Here is a 26,088-nt window from a genome sequence, read left to right on the forward strand (position 1 = left end):
AATTTGAACCTGACTTAAATGTCAGGGCGGGCCGTGGACTGAATACACCGTAAGAGAAAGTAATTTATCAGGTAAGCATAAATTCTGTTTTCTCTTACTTGGTGTATTCAGTCCACGGATTCATCCTTACTTGTGGAATACCAATACCAAAGCAATAGGACACAGATGAAGGGAGGGAACAAGTCAGGTAACCTAAACGGAAGGCACCACTGATTGCAAAACCTTTCTCCCAAAAATAGCCTCCGAAGAAGCAAAAGTATCGAATTTGTAAAATTTGGCAAATGTATGCAGTAAGACCAAGTCGTTGCCTTACAAATCTGTTCAACAGAAGCCTCATTCTTGAAAGCCCATGTGGAAGCCACAGCTCTAGTGGAATGAGCTGTAATTCGTTCAGGAGGCTGCTGTCCCGCAGTCTCATAAGCCAAACGGATGATGCTTTTCAGCCAAAAGGAAAGAGAGGTAGCAGAAGCTTTCTGACCTCTCCTCTTACCAGAATAGACAACAAACAAGAATGATGTTTGTCTGAAATCTTTAGTTGCTTTTAAATAGAATTTTAAAGCATGAACCACGTCAAGATTGTGTAAAAGTCGGTCCTTCTTAGAAACTGGATTAGGACACAGAGAAGGAACAATGATTTCCTGGTTAATATTCTTATTAGAAACCACTTTTGGAAGGAAACCAGGTTAGGTGCGCAAAACAACCTTATCTGCATGGAACACCAGATAGGGTGAATTACACTGCAAAGCAGACAATTCAGAAACTCTTCGAGCAGAAGAAATGGCTACTAAAAACAAAACTTTCCAAGATAAAAACTTAATATCTATGGAATGCAAAGGTTCAAACGGGACCCCTTGAAGAACTGAAAGAACTTAATTTAGACTCCATAGAGGAGCCACAGGCTAGTAAACAGGCTTGATTCTGACTAGGGCCTGTGCAAACACCTGAACGTCTGGTACAGCAGCCAGACGCTTATGTAACAGAATAGACAGAGCAGATATCTGTCCCTTTAAGGAACTAGTTGACAGACCCTTCTCCAATCCTTCTTGGAGAAAAGACCATATCCTTGGAATCCTAATCTTACTCCACGAGTAACCCTTGGATTCACACCAACAAAGATATTTCCGCCATATCTTATGGTAAATTTTCCTGGTGACAGGCTTTCTGGCCTCTATCAGAGTGTCTATAACTGATTCAGAGAACACTAGATTTGGATGCTTGAAAGGACCTTGAATTAGAAGATCCTGCCTCGATGGCAGTTTCCATGGTGGGACCGATGACATGTCCACTAGGTCTGCATACCAAGTCCTGCGTGGCCACGCAGGCGCTATCAGAATTACCGAAGCCTTCTCCTGTTTGATTCTGGCTACTAGCCGAAGGAGAAGAGGAAACGGTGGAAAGACATAAGCTAGACTGAACGACCAAGGCGCTATTAATGCATCCATCAATGCCGCCTTGGGATCCCCGGAACTGGATCCGTAAGGGGAAGTTTGGTGTTCTGACGGGACGCCATCAGATCCAATTCTGGAATGCCCCATAGCTGAGCAAAAACCTCCGCGTGGAGTTCCCACTCCCCCGGATGGAAAGTCTGACGACTTAGAAAATCCGCCTCCCAGTTGTCTACCCCTGGGATGTGAATTGCAGAAAGATGGCAGGAGTGATCCTCCGCCCATTTGATGATCTTGGATACTTCCTTCATCGCTAGGGAACTTTTTGTTCCTCCCTGATGATTGATGTACGCTACAGTCGTGATGTTGTCCGACTGAAATCTGATAAATTTGGCCTCCGCTAGTTGAGGCCACACCTGGAGTGTATTGAATATCGCTCTCAACTCCAAAATGTTTATCGGAAGAAGAGATTCTTCCCGAGACCATAGTCCCTGAGCCTTCAGGGAGTTCCAGACTGCACCCCAGCCTAACAGACTGGCCTCGGTCGTGGCAATGATCCACTCCGGTCTGCGGAAAACTCATTCCCTGAGACAGGTGATCTTGAGACAACCACCAGAGAAGAGAGTCTCTGGTTTTCTGGTCCATTTGTACTTGAGGAGACAAATCTGCGTAATCTCCATTCCACTGTTTGAGCATGCACAGCTGTAGTGGTCTGAGATGAATTCGGGCAAAAGGCACCCATTGCCGCAACCATTAAACCAATTACTTCCATGCACTGAGCCACGGAAGGCCGAGGAATGGAATGAAGAACTCGGCAAGTATTCAGCAGTTTTGACTTCCTGACCTCTGTCAGAAAGATTTTCATTTCTACCGAGTCTATTAGTGTTCCCAGGAAAGGAACCCTAGTGAGCGGGAACAGAGAACTCATTTCTACGTTCACCTTCCACCCGTGAGACCTTAGAAAGGCCAGAACGATGTCCGTATGAGCCTTGGCTCTGTGAAAGGACGATGCCTGAATTAATATGTTGCTACTGCAATGCCCCGCGGTCTTAGTACCGCTAGAAGGGACCCTAGGTGTTTGCCCAGGAAGGCGAACCTTAGGAACTGATGGTGATCTTTGTGGATAGGTATATGTAGATACGCATCCTTTATATCCACGGTAGTCATATATTGACCCTCCTGGGTCATCGGCAAGATTGTCCGAATGGTTTCCATCTTTGAGGAATTTGTTTAGAATTTTTAGATCCAGGATTGGCCTGAAAATTCCCTCCTGGGCTTTGAGTAAAAGCCCAGACCTTGTTCTACAATTGGAACTGGGTGTATCACTCCCATCTTTAGCAGATCTTCTACACAGCGTAAGAACTCCTGTTTCTTTATTTGGTCTGAAGACGAATAAGAAATGTGGAACCTTCCCCTTGGGGGAGAATCCTTGAATTCTAGAAGGTACCCCTGAGCAACTATTTCTAATGCCCAGGGATCTGGAACATCTCTTGCCCAAGCCTGAGCGAAGAGAGAAAGTCTGCCCCCTACTTGATCCGATCCCGGATCGGGGGCTACCCCTTCATGCTGTCCTGGTAGCAGGAGCAGGCTTCTTGGCCTGTTTACCCTTATTCCAGCCCTGCAGGGGTTTCCAAGTTGCTTTGGGCTGGGAAGCGTTATCTTGCTTTGCGGCAGCAGAGGTTGTGACAGGTCCACTCCCGAAGTTGCGAAAGGAGCAAAAAACATAATTTATGCTTACCTGATAAATTTATTTCTCTTGTAGTGTATCCAGTCCACGGATCATCCATTACTTGTGGGATATTCTCCTTCCCAACAGGAAGTTGCAAGAGGATCACCCACAGCAGAGCTGCTATATAGCTCCTCCCCTCACTGCCATATCCAGTCATTCGACCGAAACAAGACGAGAAAGGAGAAACCATAGGGTGCAGTGGTGACTGTAGTTTAATTAAAATTTAGACCTGCCTTAAAAGGACAGGGCGGGCCGTGGACTGGATACACTACAAGAGAAATAAATTTATCAGGTAAGCATAAATTATGTTTTCTCTTGTTAAGTGTATCCAGTCCACGGATCATCCATTACTTGTGGCATACCAATACCAAAGCTTAAGTACACGGATGATGGGAGGGACAAGGCAGGAACTTAAACGGAAGGAACCACTGCCTGTAGAACCTTTCTCCCAAAAACAGCCTCCGAAGAAGCAAAAGTGTCAAATTTGTAAAATTTTGAAAAGGTGTGAAGCGAAGACCAAGTCGCAGCCTTGCAAATCTGTTCAACAGAGGCCTCATTTTTAAAGGCCCAGGTGGAAGCCACAGCTCAAGTAGAATGAGCTGTAATCCTTTCAGGGGGCTGCTGTCCAGCAGTCTCATAGGCTAAGCGTATTATGCTCCGAAGCCAAAAGGAGAAAGAGGTTGCCGAAGCTTTTTGACCTCTCCTCTGTCCAGAGTAAACGACAAACGGGGCAGATGTTTGACGAAAATCTTTAGTAGCCTGTAAATAAAACTTCAAGGCACGGACTACGTCCAGATTATGCAAAAGACGTTCCTTCTTTGAAGAAGGATTAGGACACAATGATGGAACAACAATCTCTTGATTGATATTCCTGTTAGAAACCACCTTAGGTAAAAACCCAGGTTTGGTACGCAGAACTACCTTGTCTGAATGAAAAATCAGATAAGGAGAATCACAATGTAAGGCAGATAACTCAGAGACTCTTCGAGCCGAGGAAATAGCCATCAAAAACAGAACTTTCCAAGATAAAAGTTTAATATCAATGGAATGAAGGGGTTCAAACGGAACTCCTTGAAGAACCTTAAGAACCAAGTTTAAGCTCCACGGGGGAGCAACAGTTTTAAACACAGGCTTAATCCTAACCAAAGCCTGACAAAATGCCTGGACGTCTGGAACTTCTGCCAGACGCTTGTGCAAAAGAATAGACAGAGCAGAGATCTGTCCTTTTAAAGAACTAGCTGATAAGCCTTTGTCCAAACCCTCTTGGAGAAAGGACAATATCCTAGGAATCCTAACCTTACTCCATGAGTAACTCTTGGATTCACACCAATAAAGATATTTACGCCATATCTTATGGTAGACTTTCCTGGTGACAGGCTTCCGAGCCTGTATTAAGGTATCAATGACTGACTCGGAGAAGCCACGCCTTGATAGAATCAAGCGTTCAATCTCCATGCAGTCAGTCTCAGAGAAAGTAGATTTGGATGATTGAAAGGACCTTGTATTAGAAGGTCCTGCCTCAGAGGCAGAGTCCATGGTGGAAGAGATGACATGTCCACTAGGTCTGCATACCAGGTCCTGGCCAAGCAGGCGCTATCAGAATCACTGATGCTCTCTCCTGTTTGATTTTGGCAATCAGTCGAGGGAGCAGAGGAAACGGTGGAAACACATAGGCCAGGTTGAAGAACCAAGGAGCTGCTAGAGCATCTATCAGCGTTGCTCCCGGGTCCCTGGACCTGGATCTGTAACAAGGAAGCTTTGCATTCTTGCGAGACGCCATAAGATCCAGTTCTGGTAAGCCCCAACGATGGACCAGTTGAGCAAACACCTCCGGATGGAGTTCCCACTCCCCCGGATGAAAAGTCTGACGACTTAGAAAATCCGCCTCCCAGTTCTCTACGCCTGGGATGTGGATCATGACAGGTGGCAAGAGTGAGACTCTGCCCAGCGAATTATCTTTGAGACTTCTAACATCGCTAGGGAACTCCTGGTTCCCCCTTGATGGTTGATGTAAGCCACAGTCGTGATGTTGTCCGACTGAAATCTGATGAACCTCAGTGTTGCTAACTGAGGTCAAGCTAGAAGAGCATTGAATATTGCTCTTAACTCCAGAATATTTATTGGGAGGAGTTTCTCCTCCTGAGTCCACGATCCCTGAGCCTTCAGGGAGTTCCAGACTGCGCCCCAACCTAGAAGGCTGGCATCTGTTGTTACAATTGTCCAATCTGGCCTGTGAAAGGTCATACCCTTGGACAGATGGACCCGAGAAAGCCACCAGAGAAGAGAATCTCTGGTCTCTTGATCCAGATTTAGTAGAGGGGACAAATCTGAGTAATCCCCATTCCACTGACTTAGCATGCATAATTGCAGCGGTCTGAGATGCAGGCGCGCAAATGGCACTATGTCCATTGCCGCTACCATTAAGCCGATTACTTCCATGCACTGAGCCACTGACGGGCATGGAATGGAATGAAGGACACGGCAAGCATTTAGAAGTTTTGATAACCTGGACTCCGTCAGGTAAATTTTCATCTCTACAGAATCTATAAGAGTCCCTAGGAAGGAGACTCTTGTGAGTGGTGATAGAGAACTCTTTTCCACGTTCACTTTCCACCCATGCGACCTCAGAAATGCCAGAACTATCTCTGTATGAGACTTGGCAATTTGAAAGCTTGACGCCTGTATCAGGATGTCGTCTAGATACGGAGCCACCACTATGCCTCGCGGTCTTAGAACCGCCAGAAGTGAGCCCAGAACCTTTGTAAAAATTCTCGGGGCAGTGGCCAACCCGAAGGGAAGAGCTACAAATTGGTAATGCCCGTCTAGAAAGGCAAACCTTAGGAACCGATGATGATCTTTGTGAATCGGTATGTGAAGGTAGGCATCCTTTAAGTCCACTGTGGTCATGTACTGACCCTCTTGGATCATGGGTAGGATGGTCCGAATAGTTTCCATTTTGATTGATGGAACTCTGAGGAATTTGTTTAAGATCTTTAGATCCAAGATTGGTCTGAAGGTTCCCTCTTTCTTGGGAACCACAAACAGATTTGAATAAAATCCCTGTCCTTGTTCCGTCCGCGAAACTGGATGGATCACTCCCATTACTAGGAGGTCTTGCACACAGCTTAGGAATGCCTCTTTATTTATCTGGTTTGATGATAACCTTGAAAGATGAAATCTCCCTTGTGGAGGAGAAGCTTTGAAGTCCAGAAGATATCCCTGAGATATGATCTCCAACGCCCAGGGATCCTGAACATCTCTTGCCCACGCCTGGGCGAAGAGAGAAAGTCTGCCCCCCACTAGATCCGTTTCCGGATAGGGGGCCGTTCCTTCATGCTGTCTTGGGGGCAGCAGCAGGCTTCCTGGCCTGCTAGCCCTTGTTCCAGGACTGGTTAGGTTTCCAGGCCTGTCTGGAATGAGCAACAGTTCCCTCTTGTTTTGAAGCAGAAGTTGATGCTGCTCCTGCCTTGAAATTTCGAAAGGCACGAAAATTAGACTGTTTGGCCTTTGATTTGGCCCTGTCCTGAGGAAGGGTATGACCCTTGCCTCCAGTAATGTCAGCAATAATTTCCTTCAAGCCAGGCCCGAATAAGGTCTGCACCTTAAAAGGAATGTTGAGTAATTTAGACTTTGAAGTCACGTCAGCTGACCAGGATTTAAGCCATAGCGCCCTACGCGCCTGGATGGCGAATCCGGAATTCTTAGCCGTTAGTTTAGTCAAATGAACAATGGCATCAGAAACAAATGAGTTAGCTAGCTTAAGCGTTCTAAGCTTGTCAATAATTTCATTCAATGGAGCCGTCTGGATGGCCTCTTCCAGGGCCTCAAACCAGAATGCCGCCGCAGCAGTGACAGGCGCAATGCATGCAAGGGGCTGTAAAATAAAACCTTGTTGAATAAACATTTTCTTAAGGTAACCCTCCAATTTTTTATCCATTGGATCTGAAAAAGCACAACTGTCCTCAACCGGAATAGTGGTACGCTTTGCTAAAGTAGAAACTGCTCCCTCCACCTTAGGGACCGTCTGCCATAAGTCCCGTGTAGTGGCGTCTATTGGAAACATTTTTCTAAATATAGGAGGTGGGGAAAAGGGCACACCGGGTCTATCCCACTCCTTGCTAATAATTTCTGTAAACCTTTTAGGTATAGGAAAAACGTCAGTACACACCGGCACCGCATAGTATCTATCCAGCCTACACAATTTCTCTGGAATTGCAACTGTGTTACAGTCATTCAGAGCAGCTAATACCTCCCCAAGCAATACACGGAGGTTCTCAAGCTTAAATTTAAAATTACAAATCTCTGAATCAGGTTTCCCCGAGTCAGAGATGTCACCCACAGACTGAAGCTCTCCGTCCTCATGTTCTGCATACTGTGACGCAGTATCAGACATGGCTCTAACAGCATTTGCGCGCTCTGTATCTCTCCTAACCCCAGAGCCATCGCGCTTGCCTCTTAATTCAGGCAATCTAGATAATACCTCTGACAGGGTATTATTCATGATTGCATGTCCTGCAAGGTAATCGCTATGGGCGTCCCTGATGTAATTGGCGCCATATTAGCGTGCGTCCCCTGAGCAGGAGGCGAAGGGTCTGACACGTGGGGAGAGTTAGTCAGCATAACTTCCCCCTCGACAGAACCCTCTGGTGATAATTCTTTTATAGATAAAGACTGATCTTTACTGTTTAAGGTGAAATCAATACATTTAGTACACATTCTCCTATGGGGCTCCACCATGGCTTTCAAACATAATGAACAAGTAGGTTCCTCTGTGTCAGACATGTTTAAACAGACTAGCAATGAGACTAGCAAGCTTGGAAAACACTTTAAAACAAGTTTACAAGCAATATAAAAAAACGTTACTGCGCCTTTAAGAAACACAAATTTTCCCAAATTTTGAAATAACAGTGAAAAAATGCAGTTACACTAACAAAATTTTTACAGTGTATGTAATAAGTTAGCAGAGCATTGCACCCACTTGCAAATGGATGATTAACCCTTAATACCAAAAACGGAATAACAAATGACACAAAAGGTTTTTTAACCCCTTAGTGACCGAGGACGTGCAGGGTACGTCTGAAAAAAAAAGGCAGTTAACGCCTGACGACGTACCCTGCACGTCCTCGGCTAAAGTGAGTGCTGGAAGCGATCAAGATCGCTTCCAGGCACTATTACAGTACTGCAGGGATGCCTCGATGTCTGGGCATCCCTGCAGTGCTGTTACGGAGTGCCGGGACCGGAGCGATCACTCCCCCTTGAGTGATCACTTCCGGTTTTGCTCCACGTGGAGCCCGGCAGTGCAGCAGAGCATCGGAAGCGATCGGACACGCTTCCGATGCTCTGCTAGTGTGCTAAGTGCCTCGGTGGGTCGAGGCACTTAGTTAGTGTATAAATAAACTTAAAAATGGGAATAAATAAATAAAATTTAAAATAAAAAAGCCCCACATATAGCGCCCCCCCCCTCCCCCATGAGGCTTCCAAAATGGTGATGCCCGGTGCATCATGGGGCATCTGGGGGTGTCCCTAGCCTGTCTCACCATAGGGGCAAGCTAGGGTCACCCAATCTGAGCCTTCTTAGAAAAAAAAATAAATAATAATAAAATACCCCATTTGTCTGATCATGTCAATATTTGTAAATATTGACTCTGATCAGTGTGGATCTCCCTCCCTCTCCTCACTTGCCATTTTGTTGGAGAAAGAGAGAGACCTGTATTTTAGCAGAGAGAGATTTATTTCTTTTATTTGTTAAAAAATTTAAAATCCAAAGGCTCTTTTCAGAGCCATTAACCCCTAGCTTGCCAGTGATCACTATAAATCACTGGCAGTAGCACAGCTGCACTTTTTTTTGCTGTCTGTGCATTTTTTTAGGGGTTAATTTTTGTTGTTGTATTTTTTTTAAAAAACTCAAAGGCTCCTTTCAGAGCCATTTAGCTAATTTAATTTAATTTAAAGACTATTTAACCCCTAGCTTGCCAGTGATCGCTATACATCACTGGCATTAGCATAGCTGTACTTTTTTGCTGTCTGTGAATTTTTTTAGGGGTTAATTTGTGTTGTTGTAATTTTTAAAAAAACCAAAGGCTCCTTTCAGAGCCATTTAGCTAATTTAATTTAATTTAAAGAGTATTTAACCCCTAGCTTGCCAGTGATCGCTATAAATCACTGGCATTAGCATAGCTCTACATTTTTGCTGTCTGTGCATTTTTTTAGGGGTTAATTTTTGTTGTTGTAATTTTTTAAAAACCTAAACGCTCCTTTCAGAGCCATTTAGCTAATTTAATTTGATTTAAAGAGTATTTAACCCCTAGCTTGCCAGTGATCGCTATAAATCACTGGCATTAGCATAGCTGTACTTTTTAAAAAAAAAAACCAAAGGCCATTTAGTTAATTTAATTTAAAGAGTATTTAACCCCTAGCTTGCCAGTGATCGCTATAAATCACTGGCATTAGCATAGCTGTACTTTTTTTAAAAAAAACCCAAAGGCCATTTAGTTAATTTAATTTAAAGAGTATTTAACCCCTAGCTTGCCAGTGATCGCTATAAATCACTGGCATTAGCATAGCTGTACTTTTTTTAAAAAAAACCCAAAGGCCATTTAGTTAATTTAATTTAAAGAGTATTTAACCCCTAGCTTGCCAGTGATCGCTATAAATCACTGGCATTAGCATAGCTGTACTTTTTTTAAAAAAAACCCCAAGGCCATTTAGTTAATTAATTAATTTTGGTTTTCTGTGACAGATACAAAAATGTCACAGAAAAGATATAGTGTTGAGGAGGCGTATGCCATCCTTGCGTCAGAGTCAGATGCCTCTATGTCTGACTCAGACCCCAATTTTGACCCTGCCATATGCTCAGATACATCATTAGATGCAGTCTCAACTGATAGTGATGTATCTGTGGCTGCTAGCCCCCCTGCCAGCCCCCCTGCTAGCCCCCCTGCTAGAAGGAGGCGTGTTGCTGCCATTGCCGCTGAAGAGTGGGTAACGCCTCATCTCCAGAGGCCAGATATCCCACCCTTCACAGCAAATGCTGGCATAAATATAGATGTGGCAGGTTTTAGCCCCCAACAGTTTCTGGAGGTGTTTCTGGGTGATGATGTATTGGGGAACATTGTCGCCCAAACTAATTTATATGCCCATCAGTACCGTGCTGCAAAGCCTGAAACATATTTGGCAAAGCAGCAATGGGCCCCCATCAATGTGCCAGAATTTAAAAAATTCTGGGCATTGACTATGCTGATGGGCATCATAAAGAAACCCTCCGTTCGCTCCTACTGGAGCAGTAGCCCCATCTGCTCTACCCCCATTTTCTCCCAGAGTATGTCGAGGCAGAGATATGAAATGATTCTTCATTTCATGCACTTCAGCGACAACAGCCTGTGCCCCCCTAGGGAGCATCCCCAATTTGACAGGCTGTATAAAATACGCCCCCTGATTACCCACTTTTCTGCCAGGTTTGCAGAGGCTTATACACCTGGAAGGAATATATGCGTTGATGAATCCCTGATGAAGTATAAGGGAAGGCTGGGATTCAAGCAGTATATTCCTTCCAAGCGCTCCAGGTATGGGGTAAAGGTGTATAAGCTCTGTGAGAGCGAGACTGGGTATACTCAGGCCTTCCGGGTGTATGAGGGAAAGGATAGCCACCTTGACCCTCCAGGTTGCCCAGAACATATGGGAACCACTGGCAAGATTGTCTGGGACCTGATATTACCCCTAATGAACAAAGGGTATCACTTGTTCTTAGACAATTTTTATACAAGTGTCCTTTTGTTCAAGCTACTGTATTGCTTTGATACAGTAGCTTGCGGTACTATTAAAAAGAACCGCAAAGGTTTCCCAGGACAACTTGTACGCACCCGGCTACGAAGGGGGGAGACCTCTGCTCTGCGCCAAGAGGAGCTGTTGGCACTGAAGTACAGAGACAAGAAGGATGTATACCTTCTTACCACCATCCACACAGAGAGGACTGTGGCGGTCTCTGTACGTGGCAGAGCTGAGATCATAAGGAAGCCAGTGTGCATCAAATCTTATAACCGGCATATGGGTGGGGTTGATCTGGCAGATCAGCTGCTGCAGCCCTACCTAATTATAAGGAAGACAAGGGCCTGGTACAAAAAGGTTGCAATTTACCTAATGCAGATTGCAACCCACAACGCTTTTTTGTTGTTCAAAAAAGCAAACCCCGGAATGAAACTGACTTTTTTACAATTTCAGCTCCAGATCATTTCGGGGATTTTGTACCATGATGCACCTGCTCCCCGGGCGGTGATGGGAGAGAGCAGAGTTGGGGCTACTCATTTTATTTTTAAAATCCCCCCTACTGCCGCAAAGCAGAGACCACAAAAAAAATGCAGAGTCTGTACCAAGAGGGGGCAGAGAAGGGACACTGTATATCACTGTCCTGATTGCCCTGGACAGCCTGGACTCTGCATTGGGGACTGCTTCAAGCGGTACCATACAATGGTCAATTTTTAAAAAATAAATAAATTTGCTGTTATTTTTTTTTTGTTATGTTTACTGTTAAATTTTTTGTTATTTTTTTACTTTTAATGTGCCAGATTTTTACATTTCACTAATATATTTTTTTTTCTAAAATGGGGCTGTTCTTTTTTTTTTTTTTACAAAAACCCCTGTCAAACCTATGCATGGGGACATAGGTGTACTCAGGGTGCCTAGCAGAAAACAACCTGTAGTATTTTTTTTGCACTAACTTACAACAGTCTCTCCTAAATCATAGTCAAAAAGCAATGTGTGTGTAAAAATGAAAATTGAAAAAATGCCACCATACACTTTCTCCAATTTTTTTAGCTAAAACAGTTACTTCAAATGCATCAAAGCACACCATATACAATACCTTGGGGTGTCAACATTTCAATAATATGCACATTCATGGCAATAAATAAAAGTGGGGTTTACAATAGGCCCCAAACTAAAGATAGGCCTATCAGAAGAAATACTCTCACTTAATAACTAAAATCACAAGTCATAAAATTGTAACATAACCTTCCCAAAATCCTGGCAAACCTATGCATGGGGGGCATAGGTGTACTCAGGGTGCCTAGCAGAAAACAACCTGAAGTATTTTTTTGCACTAACTTACAACAGTCTCTCCTAAATCATAGTCAAAAAGCAATGTGTGTGTAAAAATGAAAATTGAAAAAATGCCACCATACACTTTCTCCAATTTTTTTTAGCTAAAACAGTTACTTCAAATGCATCAAAGCACACCATATACAATACCTTGGGGTGTCAACATTTCAAAAATATGCACATTCATGGAAACAAATAAATTGGGGTATGTTAAAATACCCCCAAAAAGACAATAGGCAAAGAAAATATGTTAAATGTGAAAAAAAAAATCACAAACGCATGTTGGACATTTGGCATTACACCCCCCGAACAAGCCAAGAAACTTATGCATAGGTGGTATCACTGTACTCAGGAGATGTTGGTGAACACATATTGGGGTCTTCTTTGGCAGTAACACATAACAGGAGCTGAGAATTCATGTCTAAAGTACAATGTGTGTGAAAAATAACACACAAAAAATGACTGCCTAATAGTTTGACAAAGAATTAGTGCATGGAAAGTGTTAAAATACCAGCATTTGAAATACCCTAGGGTGTCTACTTTTCAAAAATATATGGTTTGATGGGGGTAAATTACATTGGCCGGCTTCAGAAATGTCCTACATAGGACATGGGTGCATGGGATGTGAAAATTCCAAGTTGAAAAACTGGAATGCGCCCCCTAAAATTAAGGCCTTTTAGCCCCCAGAGAACCCAACACACCTATACATGGGGGGTATCACTGTACTCAGGAGATGTTGTTGAATACATATTGAGGTTTTTTTTGGCAGTATCACATAACAGGGACTGAGAATATATGCCTAAAGTACAATGTGTGTGAAAAATAATGCAAAAAAATGACTACCTAAAAGTTTGACAAAGACTAGTGGTTGAATTAGTGCATGGAAAGTGTTAAAATACCAGCATTTGAAATACCCTAGGGTGTCTACTTTTCAAAAATATATGGTTTGATGGGGGTAATTTACATTGGCCGGCTTCAGAAATGTCCCAAATAGGACATGGGTGCATGATGACAGATGTGAAAATTCCAAGTTGAAAAACTGGAATGCGCCCCCTAAAATTAAGGCCTTTTAGCCCCCAGAGAACCCGACACACCTATACATGGGGGGTATCACTGTACTCAGGAGATGTTGTTGAATACATATTGAGGTTTTTTTTGGCAGTAACACATAACAGGGACTGAGAATATATGCCTAAAGTACAATGTGTGTGAAAAATAATGCAAAAAAATGACTACCTAAAAGTTTGACAAAGACTAGTGGTTGAATTAGTGCATGGAAAGTGTTAAAATACCAGCATTTGAAATACCCTAGGGTGTCTACTTTTCAAAAATATATGGTTTGATGGGGGTAATTTACATTGGCCGGCTTCAGAAATGTCCCAAATAGGACATGGGTGCATGATGACAGATGTGAAAATTCCAAGTTGAAAAACTGGAATGCGCCCCCTAAAATTAAGGCCTTTTAGCCCCCAGAGAACCCGACACACCTATACATGGGGGGTATCACTGTACTCAGGAGATGTTGTTGAATACATATTGAGGTTTTTTTTGGCAGTAACACATAACAGGGACTGAGAATATATGCCTAAAGTACAATATGTGTGAAAAATAATGCAAAAAAATGACTACCTAAAAGTTTGACAAAGACTAGTGGTTGAATTAGTGCATGGAAAGTGTTAAAATACCAGCATTTGAAATACCCTAGGGTGTCTACTTTTCAAAAATATATGGTTTGATGGGGGTAATTTGCATTGTCCGGCTTCAGAAATGTCCCAAATAGGACATGGGTGCATGATGACAGATGTGAAAATTCCAAGTTGAAAAACTGGAATGCCCCCCCTAAAATTAAGGCCTTTTAGCCCCCAGAGAACCCGACACACCTATACATGGGGGGTATCACTGTACTCAGAAGTTGTTGTTGAACACATATTGAGGTGTTTTTGGTCAGTAACATATAACAGGAACTGAGAATCCATGCCTAAAGTACAATGCGTGTGAAAAATAACACACCAAAATGACTACCCAAAAGTTTGACAAAGACTGGTGGTTGAATTAGTGCATGCAAAGTGTTAAAATACCAGCATTTGAAATACCCTAGGGTGTCTACTTTTTAAAAATATATGGTTTGATGGGGGTAATTTGCATTGTCCGGCTTCAGAAATGTCCCAAATAGGACATGGGTGCATGACGACAGATGTGAAAATTCCAAATTAAAAAACTGGAATGCGCCCCCTAAAAATAAGGCCTTTTAGCCCCCAGAGAACCCAACAGACCTATACATGGGTGGTATCACTGTACTCAGGAGATGCTGCTGAAGACATATTGGGGTGTTATTTGGCAGTAACCCTTAACGTTCTCAGTAAATGTATTCTTGAATTGCTATTTTGTCAAAAAATCACCATTTTTTTTTTTTTTTTTCAAACTTTGGCATAGATTGGTGGTAAAATAGTTGCATGGAAAGAGTCAAAATACTCCATGTTTAATACCTTAGGTTGTGTTCTTTTAAAAAATATATATATGTGAAGGGTTAATCAGGGATTCCTGACAGATATCAGTGTTCCAATGTAACTATCGCTAATTTTTTTAAAAATTTTTTGGAAATAGCAAAGTGCTACTTGTACTTATTGCCCTATAACTTGCAAAAAAAGCAAAGAACATGTAAACATTGAGTATTTCTAAACTCAGGACAAAATTTAGAAACTATTTAGCATGGGAGTTTTTTGGTAGTTGTTGAAGTGTAGGAGATTTTGAGGGTCAAAGTTAAAAAAGTGTGTTTTTTTCAATTTTTTCCTCATATTTTATAAAATTTTTTATAGTAAATTATAAGATATGATGAAAATAATGGTATCTTTAGAAAGTCCATTTAATGGCGAGAAAAACGGTATATAATATGTGTGGGTACAGTAAATGAGTAAGAGGAAAATTACAGCTAAACACAAACACCGCAGAAATGTAAAAATAGCCTTGGTCCCAAACGGACAGAAAATGGAAAAGTGCTGCGGTCATTAAGGGGTTAAACAATCACAACAACTGCCACAGCTCTACTGTGGCTTTTTACCTCCCTAAATACGACTTTTGAAGCCTTTTGAGCCCTTCAGAGAAGTCCTGGATCATGCAGGAAGAAGCTGGATGTCTGTGTCTGTAATTTTTGCTGTGCAAAAAAACGCCAAAATAGGCCCCTCCCACTCATATTACAACAGTGGGAAGCCTCAGGGAACTGTTTCTAGGCAAAATTCAAGCCAGCCATGTGGAAAAAAACTAGGCCCCAATAAGTTTTATCACCAAACATATGTAAAAAACGATTAAACATGCCAGCAAACGTTTTAAAATACACTTTTATAAGAGTATGTATCTCTATTAATAAGCCTGATACCAGTCGCTATTACTGCATTTAAGGCTTTACTTACATTACTCCGGTATCAGCAGCATTTTCTAGCAAATTCCATCCCTAGAAAAATATTTTAACTGCACATACCTTATTGCAGGAAAACCTGCACGCTATTCCCACTCTGAAGTTACCTCACTCCTCAGAATATGTGAGAACAGCAAAGGATCTTAGTTACTTCTGCTAAGATCATAGAAAACACAGGCAGATTCTTCTTCTAAATACTGCCTGAGATAAACAGTACACTCCGGTACCATTTAAAAATAACAAACTTTTGATTGAAGAAATAAACTAAGTATAAAAACACCACAGTCCTCTTACGACCTCCATCTTAGTTGAGAGTTGCAAGAGAATGACTGGATATGGCAGTGAGGGGAGGAGCTATATAGCAGCTCTGCTGTGGGTGATCCTCTTGCAACTTCCTGTTGGGAAGGAGAATATCCCACAAGTAATGGATGATCCGTGGACTGGATACACTTAACAAGAGAAATTAGCCTTGTTTTTGGCCTTAAACGGCCTATCTTGTGGTAGGGCATGGCCCTTGCCCCCAGTGATATCTGAAATAATTTCTTTCGGCTCTGGGCCAAATAGGGCTTTCCCCTTGAAGGGAATATTTAACAGTTTCGTTTTGGACGACACATCAGCCGACCACGATCTGAGCCAAAGCGCTCTTCGCGCCATGATGGCAAAACCGTTTTTCGCCGCTAGCTTAGCTAATTGGAGAGCGGCATCAGTGATAAAAGAATTAGCCAGCTTTAGAGCATGAATTCTATCCATGACCTCATCATATGAAGTCTCCCTCTGGAGCGACTCCTCCAGGGCCTCGAACCAAAAAGCTGCTGCAGTAGTTACCGGAATAATGCAGGCAATTGGTTGAAGAAGAAAACCTTGCTGAACAAAATCTTTCTTCAGCAAACCTTCCAATTTTTTATCCATAGGATCTTTGAAAGCACAACTGTCCTCTAATGGTATAGTTGTACGCTTAGCAAGTGTTGAAACAGCCCCTCTACCTTGGGGACCGTCTGCCACGCGTCCCGCCTGGGGTCATTTATGGGGAACATTTTCTTAAAGATAGGTGGGGGAACAAAGGGTACACCTGGTCTCTCCCACTCCTTAGTCACAATATCCGCCACCCTCTTTGGGATCGGAAATGCCTCAGTGTATACAGGGACCTCTAAAAACCTGTCCATTTTACACAATTTTTCAGGGACCACCATGGGGTCACAATCATCCAGCGTAGCTAAAACCTCCTTGAGCAGGACGCGGAGGTGTTCCAGCTTAAATTTAAACGCTAAGGAATCTGACTCTGCCTGCTGAGAAACGTTTCCTGTGTCAGAAATTTCTCCCTCAGACAGACCGTCCCTCACTGCTACTTCTGAGTGTTGTGAGGGTACTACAGATAAATCATCCAAAGCTTCTGATTGCTCATCCTTTGTTCTTAAAACTGAGCTATCACGCTTTTTTGGAAAAACTGGCAGTTTGGATAGAAATGTCGCAAGGGAATTATCCATGACTGCTGCTAATTGTTGTAATGTAATAGGGCACAATGCGCTAGAGGTACTAGGCAACGCTTGCGCGGGCGTAACTGGTGTCGACACATGGGGAGAGGAAGGAGGACTATCCTCATTACCTTCCGTTAAAGAATCATCTTGGGCTACATTTTTAAGTGTGACTCGCATGGTCATCAAAATGTTTAGATACCTTAGCACACTTTAAACACAAATGCAATGGGGGTACCGCCATGGCTTTTAAACACATAGAACAAGGTCTATCAGTAGGCTCAGACATGTTAGACAGACTTAGATAGCACTCAAATACAGAAAAATACACTTTTTGAAAAAACGTTACTGTGCCTTTAAATAATAAACAGCACACACTTTTTTACCAAATCTCAAAAAAACATCCGATCTTTATGAAATTTACACCATATGACCATATGATCCTAATGCTTTGAAAAGATTGCAAACCAAGTTTCAAGCCAATTAACCCCTTATTGCCCAAACCAGAGCAAATTGAAGCTGGCCACCAGTTTAACACACTACCTTCCTTGGGGATTAGTTTTGGAACAAAAATAAGCCTCCCTATAGTCCTCCTGCAGTCTCTGGACTCTACATGTGAAGCTGCATGAAGCTATCTTGTAAAAGAACTGCGCAACTGAGGCGCGAAAATTAGGCCCTCTCCCTCTTCACTCCGGAGTTGTGAGGCCTTCCTAAGCCAAAATAGGTGTCTAAAATTATGCCAGGCGTATAAAACCCCTAAAAAGTGTTCCAAACATGATAAACACTTGTGCAAACATCAGATTATATTAAAAAATGTAGAAGAAGAATAGAAAGAGGGCGCCACAATAGCGTGATATCGTCTGGAATGCAGGTACAGATATATGTAGATATTATGCTTACCAGATGGTGTGGCACTGTGCTGTGACCAGTGCAAGAGAGCAGGCTAGCACTTAACAGTGGCTAGTACACTGTAGGAGCCAGGCTCCAAAGGCACTTGTTCCAGTTGCAACTTGGTATCTATCTCCTGCTATCTGGACTTCAGGTTCTGCAGAGGAGTGATCTTATGTGTGTTGTTCAATAGGCATATATGAACCACAACACAGACAACTTCAAATAAAAATTTTTATCTGATGAAACAACCCTTGCAGGTTGAGAAACGCGTCATAAAATAAAAGTCAAATTTTTTATTTAAAGAGTGGTGCACCACTATATTTCTAAACTTGCAAACAAGTTGTATATGTAAATCCCCAATTTTCTTTTAACTCTATGCAATAGCATTTTTAAATTATTGAAATACTTGCCTTTACTCTTTAAGGTCTTAAATATTTAAGACCGGTCAAAAAATTAGAATTTTACCTATGTGTTTATTGAAATAAATGTGTTTGTATTTTATAACAAATTTGCTTTATCGATTTCATAATATATTCAAACAACATTTGTCTATATCAGCGACACATTCCCTGCTGCTGTTTAGCACAATCGAACCAATTCAGGATTTACCTATGTGTTTATTGATATAAATGTGTTTGTATTTTATCACTCATTTGCTTTATTGATTTTATATATTTGCCTATACCAGTGACACATCCCCTGCTGCTGCTAGCGCACTCTCACCAATTTATATATTTCTTGTATCTTTCCATTATATATCTGTCTTTGGGAGCAGATAGGTGATAGTGCAAGGGGCAATTTGCGCACCATTAAGAATTCCCTAAACCTAGGTAGGGTCATATGCTAATTTCTAAGCAGTTGAACCGCCTATCACAGTGCATTTTGACAGTTTGACACTCCTAGTTCACATGTATCATATAGATAACATTGTGCTCACTCCAGTTGAGTTATTTATGAGTCAGCACTGATTGGCTAAAATGCAAGTCTGTCAAGAGAACTGAGATAAGGGGCAGTCTGTGGAGGCTTATATACAAGGTAGTCACTGATGTAAAAAGTATTAATATAACAGCGTTGGTTATGCAAAACTAAGGAATGTGTAATAAAGGAATTATCTATCTTTTTAAACAACAACAATTCTGGAGTAGACTGTCCATTCTTGTTTGTATGTACAGATACATACAGAGGTGAGATTAGAAAAAGACAGACAGCTATATTAAAACTAACAATGCACAACTGTGTGGATCTTTCACACACTTGATCACTGCTATTATTTAAAAGGACAGTCTACTTCTTTTTTTATTATTGTTTAAAAAGATAGATTACACCTTTACTACCCAATTCCCCAGCTTTGCACAACCAACATTGTTATATTAATATACTTTATAACTTCTAAATCTCTACCCGTTTCATTTATGCAGGAACCAGCACTAACTTGCTAAAATGCAAGTTTTTTTTTAAAAAAGGACTGAGATAAGAGGGCAGTCTGCAGAGGCTTAGATACAAGGTAATCACAGAGGTAAAAAGTATATTAATATAACAGTGTTGGTTATGCAAAACTGGGGAATGGTAATAAAGGGATATATATATATTTATTTGATAATAATGCAATGACATTCCATAGGTCTGCACAAAGAGGTAGAATACAACATGAGGCTAAGGATGTATGGAAAGGGATCAATTAGAATGTTCAGAAGAGCTTACAATCTATTGGATTTTTGGATTACACTTTTGAGTTCTTAGAAAGTATATTCTGTCTACTGAAAACAAAGTGTACAGGTGGTATATTAGTTCTCACCAAATAGTTTTGCATCTTCCACAAACTTTTGGGTCCTCTTCCTCACATTTTCAGAGTCAGCCAGGGCTCTTCTGCATCGCTCCTAGTAAAAAGGGTACAAAGCCATTAATCAGAACCAGAAGTGGTAAACACAAAGATTAAGAGTTAAGTCACTGAGGGAATATTTAATTTGTAGTCAGAGTTCATTTCTTTGGCATTTATCTTATGTGAACAGAAAGGTTTCATTTAAGGTATTTTAATTATCTAATGTTCCCAAATCAGTCCTCCATTAGAACTTGTACTGTGTATATTGCCACAAGAGTAAATTGTGTGGCAATTTTATAACAATATATGCATTTACAGCAGGGAAGACTCATGTATTAAGCAGTGTGAGTTTGTTTCATAAAATTAATAGTTGGGTAACCAAAACACTTTTTTTTTTTTTTTTTAAACAAAAACATAATTTATGCTTACCTGATAAATTCCTTTCTCCTGTAGTGTAGTCAGTCCACGGGTCATCCATTACTTATGGGATTATATCTCCTCCCTAACAGGAAGTGCAAGAGGATCACCCAAGCAGAGCTGCTATATAGCTCCTCCCCTCTACGTCATACCCAGTCATTCGACCGAAACCAAACGAGAAAGGAGAAACTGTAGGGTGCAGTGGTGACTGGAGTTTAATTTAAAATTTAGACCTGCCGTAAAAACAGGGCGGGCCGTGGACTGACTACACTACAGGAGAAAGGAATTTATCAGGTAAGCATAAATTATGTTTTCTCCTGTTAAGTGTAGTCAGTCCACGGGTCATCCATTACTTATGGGATACCAATACCAAAGCTAAAAGTACACGGATGACAGGAGGGACAGGCAGGATCTTTACACGGAAGGAACCACTGCCTGAAGAACCTTTCTCCCAAAAACAGCCTCCGAAGAAGCAAAAGTGTCAAATTTGTAAAATTTCGAAAAGGTGTGAAGTGAAGACCAAGTTGCAGCCTTGCAAATCTGTTCAACAGAAACCTAATTTTTAAAGGCCCAAGTGGAAGCCACAGCTCTAGTAGAATGAGCTGTAATTCTTTCAGGAGGCTGCTGTCCAGCAGTCTCATAGGCTAAACGTATTATGCTACGAAGCCAGAAAGAGAGAGAGGTAGCCGAAGCTTTTTGACCTCTCCTCTGTCCAGAATAAACGACAAACAGGGAAGAAGTTTGGCGAAAATCTTTAGTTGCCTGCAAATAAAATTTCAGGGCACGGACGACGTCCAGATTGTGCAGAAGTCGTTCCTTCTTTGAAGAAGGGTTAGGGCACAATGATGGAACAACAATCTCTTGATTGATATTCCTGTTAGTGACTACCTTAGGTAAGAACCCAGGTTTAGTACGCAGAACTACCTTGTCTGAATGAAAAATCAGATAAGGAGAATCACAATGTAAGGCCGATAACTCAGAGACTCTTCGAGCCGAGGAAATAGCCATTAAAAACAGAACTTTCCAAGATAACAGCTTGATATCAATGGAATGAAGGGGTTCAAACGGAACACCCTGTAAAACGTTAAGAACTAAGTTTAAGCTCCACGGTGGAGCAACAGTTTTAAACACAGGCTTAATCCTGGCCAAAGCCTGACAAAAAGCCTGAACGTCTGGAACTTCTGACAGACGTCTGTGTAAAAGGATGGACAGAGCTGAGATCTGTCCCTTTAACGAACTAGCAGATAAACCCTTTTCTAAACCTTCTTGTAGAAAAGACAATATCCTAGGAATCCTAACCTTACTCCATGAGTAACTCTTGGATTCGCACCAATGCAAGTATTTACGCCATATTTTATGGTAAATTTTCCTGGTAACAGGTTTCCTAGCCTGTATTAAGGTATCAATCACTGACTCAGAGAATCCACGCTTTGATAGAATCAAGCGTTCAATCTCCATGCAGTCAGCCTCAGAGAAATTAGATTTGGATGTTTGAAAGGACCCTGAATCAGAAGGTCCTGTCTCAGAGGCAGAGACCATGGTGGACAGGACGACATGTCTACTAGATCTGCATACCAGGTCCTGCGTGGCCACGCAGGCGCTATTAGAATCACTGATGCTCTCTCCTGTTTGATCCTGGCAATCAATCGAGGAAGCATCGGGAAGGGTGGAAACACATAAGCCATGTTGAAGACCCAAGGTGCTGTCAGAGCATCTATCAGTACCGCTCCCGGGTCTCTGGACCTGGATCCGTAACAAGGAAGCTTGGCGTTCTGGCGAGACGCCATGAGATCCAGATCTGGTTTGCCCCAACGCCGAAGCAGTTGGGCAAATACCTCCGGATGAAGTTCCCACTCCCCTGGATGAAAAGTCTGGCGACTTAGGAAATCTGCCTCCCAGTTCTCCACGCCTGGGATGTGGATCGCTGACAGGTGGCAAGAGTGAGACTCTGCCCAGCGAATTATCTTTGAGACTTCCATCATCGCTAGGGAACTCCTTGTCCCTCCCTGATGGTTGATGTAAGCCACAGTCGTGATGTTGTCCGACTGGAACCTGATGAACCTCAGAGTTGCTAACTGAGGCCAAGCCAGAAGAGCATTGAAAACCGCTCTTAATTCCAGAATGTTTATTGGAAGGAGTTTCTCCTCCTGAGTCCATGATCCCTGAGCCTTCAGGGAATTCCAGACAGCGCCCCAACCTAGCAGGCTGGCGTCTGTTGTTACAATCGTCCAATCTGGCCTGCTGAAGGGCATCCCCCTGGACAGATGTGGCCGAGAAAGCCACCATAGAAGAGAATCTCTGGTCTCTTGATCCAGATTCAGCATAGGGGACAAATCTGAGTAATCCCCATTCCACTGACTTAGCATGCACAATTGCAGTGGTCTGAGATGCAGGCGTGCAAAAGGAACTATGTCCATTGCCGCTACCATTAAGCCGATTACCTCCATGCATTGAGCCACTGACGGGTGTTGAATGGAATGAAGGACACTGCAAGTATTTAGAAGTTTTGTTAACCTGTCCTCTGTCAGGTAAATTTTCATTTCTACAGAATCTATAAGAGTCCCCAAGAAGGGAACTCTTGTGAGTGGAGATAGAGAACTCTTTTCTACGTTCACCTTCCACCCATGCGACCTTAGAAATGCCAGAACTAACTCTGTATGAGACTTGGCAGTTTGAAAACTTGACGCTTGTATCAGAATGTCGTCTAGGTACGGAGCTACCGATATTCCTCGCGGTCTTAGTACCGCCAGAAGAGAGCCCAGAACCTTTGTAAAGATTCTTGGAGCCGTAGCTAACCCGAAGGGAAGAGCTACAAACTGGTAATGCCTGTTTAGGAAGGCAAACCTTAGGTACCAATAATGATCTTTGTGAATCGGTATGTGAAGGTAGGCATCCTTTAAATCCACTGTGGTCATGTACTGACCCTTTTGGATCATAGGTAAGATTGTCCGAATAGTTTCCATTTTGAACGATGGAACTCTTAGGAATTTGTTTAGGATCTTTAAGTCCAAGATTGGTCTGAAGGTTCCCTCTTTTTTGGGAACCACAAACAGATTTGAGTAAAACCCTTGTCCCTGTTCCGACCGCAGAACTGGGTGGATCACTCCCATTATTAAAAGGTCTTGTACACAGCGTAGAAACGCCTCTTTCTTTATCTGGTTTGCTGACAACCTTGAAAGATGAAATCTCCCTTTTGGAGGAGAAGCTTTGAAGTCCAGAAGGTATCCCTGAGATATGATCTCTAACGCCCAGGGATCCTGGACATCTCTTGCCCAAGCCTGGGCGAAGAGAGAAAGTCTGCCCCCCACTAGATCCGTTTCCGGATCGGGGGCCCTCACTTCATGCTGTCTTAGGGGCGGCAGCAGGCTTTCTGGCCTGCTTGCCCTTGTTCCAGGACTGGTTAGGTTTCCAGCCCTGTCTGTAGCGAGCAACAGTTCCTTCCTGTTTTGGAACGGAGGAAGTTGATGCTGCTCCTGCCTTGAAGTTACGAAAGGCACGAAAATTAGACTGTTTAGCCCTTGGTTTGGCTCTGTCTTGAGGCAGGGCATGGCCCTTACCTCCAGTAATGTCAGCAATAATTTCTTTCAAACCGGGCCCGAATAATGTTTGCCCTTTGAAAGGTATGTTAAGCAATTTAGATTTAGAAGTCACATCGGCTGACCAGGATTTAAGCCACAGCACTCTGCGCGCTTGAATGGCGAATCCGGAGTTCTTAGCCGTAAGCTTAGTTAAGTGTACTACGGCATCAGAAATAAATGAATTAGCTAGCTTAAGGACTCTAAGCTTGTCTATAATCTCATCCAATGGAGCTGAGCTAATGGTCTCTTCCAGAGACTCAAACCAGAATGCCGCCGCAGCCGTGACAGGCGCAATGCATGCAAGGGGTTGTAATATAAAACCTTGTTGAACAAACATTTTCTTAAGGTAACCCTCTAACTTTTTATCCATTGGATCTGAAAAAGCACAGCTTTCCTCCACCGGGATAGTGGTGCGCTTAGCCAGAGTAGAAACTGCTCCCTCCACCTTAGGGACCGTCTGCCATAAGTCCCGTGTGGTGGCGTCTATCGGAAACATTTTTCTAAATATAGGAGGGGGTGAAAAAGGCACACCGGGTCTATCCCACTCCTTGTTAATAATTTCTGTAAGCCTCTTAGGTATAGGAAATACATCAGTACACACCGGTACCGCATAGTATCTATCCAGCCTACATAATTTCTCTGGAATTGCAACCGTGTTACAATCATTCAGAGCCGCTAAAACCTCCCCTAGTAAAACACGGAGGTTCTCAAGCTTAAATTTAAAATTTGAAATGTCTGAGTCCAGTTTACTTGGATCAGATCCGTCACCCACAGAATGAAGCTCTCCGTCCTCATGTTCTGCAAATTGTGACGCAGTATCAGACATGGCTCTATTATTATCAGCGCACTCTGTTCTCACCCCAGAGTGGTCGCGTTTACCCCTAAATTCTGGCAATTTAGATAATACTTCAGTCATAACATTAGCCATGTCTTGCAAAGTGATTTGTAAGGGCCGCCCTGATGTACTTGGCACCACAATATCACGCACCTCCTGAGCGGGAGACGAAGGTACTGACACGTGAGGAGAGTTAGTCGGCATAACTTCCCCCTCGTTGTCTGGTGAAATTTTCTTTACATGTACAGATTGGCTTTTATTTAAAGTAGCATCAATGCAATTAGTACACAAATTTCTATTGGGCTCCACATTGGCTTTTAAACATATTGCACAAAGAGATTCCTCTGTGTCAGACATGTTTAAACAAACTAGCAATGAGACTAGCAAGCTTGGAAAATACTTTTCAAATAAATTTACAAGCAATATAAAAAACGTTACTGTGCCTTTAAGAAGCACAAAAAACTGTCACAGTTGAAATAACAATGAACCAAATTAGTTATAGCAACCAAATTTTCACAGTAAATGCATTAAGTTAGCAAAGGATTGCACCCACCAGCAAATGGATGATTAACCCCTTAGTACCCAAAAACGGATAACAATTTAATATAAGCGTTTTTATCACAGTCAAAACACAGTCTCACAGGTCTGCTGTGAGTGATTACCCCCCTCAAAACTAGTTTTGGAGACCCCTGGGCTCTGTAGAGACGTCCTGGATCATGGAGGAAGAAATAGGAAGACTGTGACTGAATTTTTACTGCGCAATAAAGCGCCAAAATACGCCCCTCCCACTCATAATACAACAGTGGGGAAGCTCAGTAAACTGATTTTATTCATAAACAAACGACAGCCATGTGGAAAAATAATGCCCATAAAGTTTTATCACCAAGTACCTCAGAGATAAACGATTAACATGCCAGTAAACGTTTTAAATATAAAATTATGAAATGTTATTAATAAGCCTGCTGCTAGTCGCTTTCACTGCAGTGGAGGCTCAAATATAAGTTAAATGTATACAGTATTTTCTTAGTGAAGTTCCATTCCCTAGAAATACCTCAGTGTAAACATACATACATATCAGCCTGATACCAGTCACTACTACTGCATTTAAGGCTGCACTTACATTACATCGGTATCAGCAGTATTTTCTCAGTCAATTCCATTCCTTAGAAAATAATATACTGCAACATACCTCCTTGCAGGTGAACCCTGCCCGCTGTCCCCTGTTCTGAAGTTACCTCACTCCTCAGAATGGCCGAGAACAGCAAATGGATCTTAGTTACGACCGCTAAGATCATACACAAACTCAGGTAGATTCTTCTTCTAATGCTGCCTGAGAAAGAACAACACACTCCGGTGCTGTTTAAAATAACAAACTTTTGATTGAAGAAATAAAAACTAAGTTTAACAACCACAGTCCTCTCACACGTCCTATCTATTAGTTAGGTGCAAGAGAATGA

General features: G+C 42.3%; 1 protein-coding gene across 2 annotated transcripts in view; it reads right to left on the bottom strand.

Moving 5' to 3' along the window:
* Window positions 1-26,088, bottom strand: part of GRPEL2 (GrpE like 2, mitochondrial) — a 75,720-nt gene that overhangs the window by 11,039 nt on the left and 38,593 nt on the right. For both annotated transcript variants that reach the window (XM_053717106.1, XM_053717105.1), the window contains exon 3: window positions 19,778-19,859. In XM_053717106.1, the coding sequence (XP_053573081.1) occupies window positions 19,778-19,859 (82 nt within the window). The remainder of the gene's footprint in view (window positions 1-19,777; window positions 19,860-26,088) is intronic.

This window comes from Bombina bombina, chromosome 6 (assembly GCF_027579735.1).
Source record: "Bombina bombina isolate aBomBom1 chromosome 6, aBomBom1.pri, whole genome shotgun sequence".
Taxonomy (NCBI): domain Eukaryota; kingdom Metazoa; phylum Chordata; class Amphibia; order Anura; family Bombinatoridae; genus Bombina; species Bombina bombina.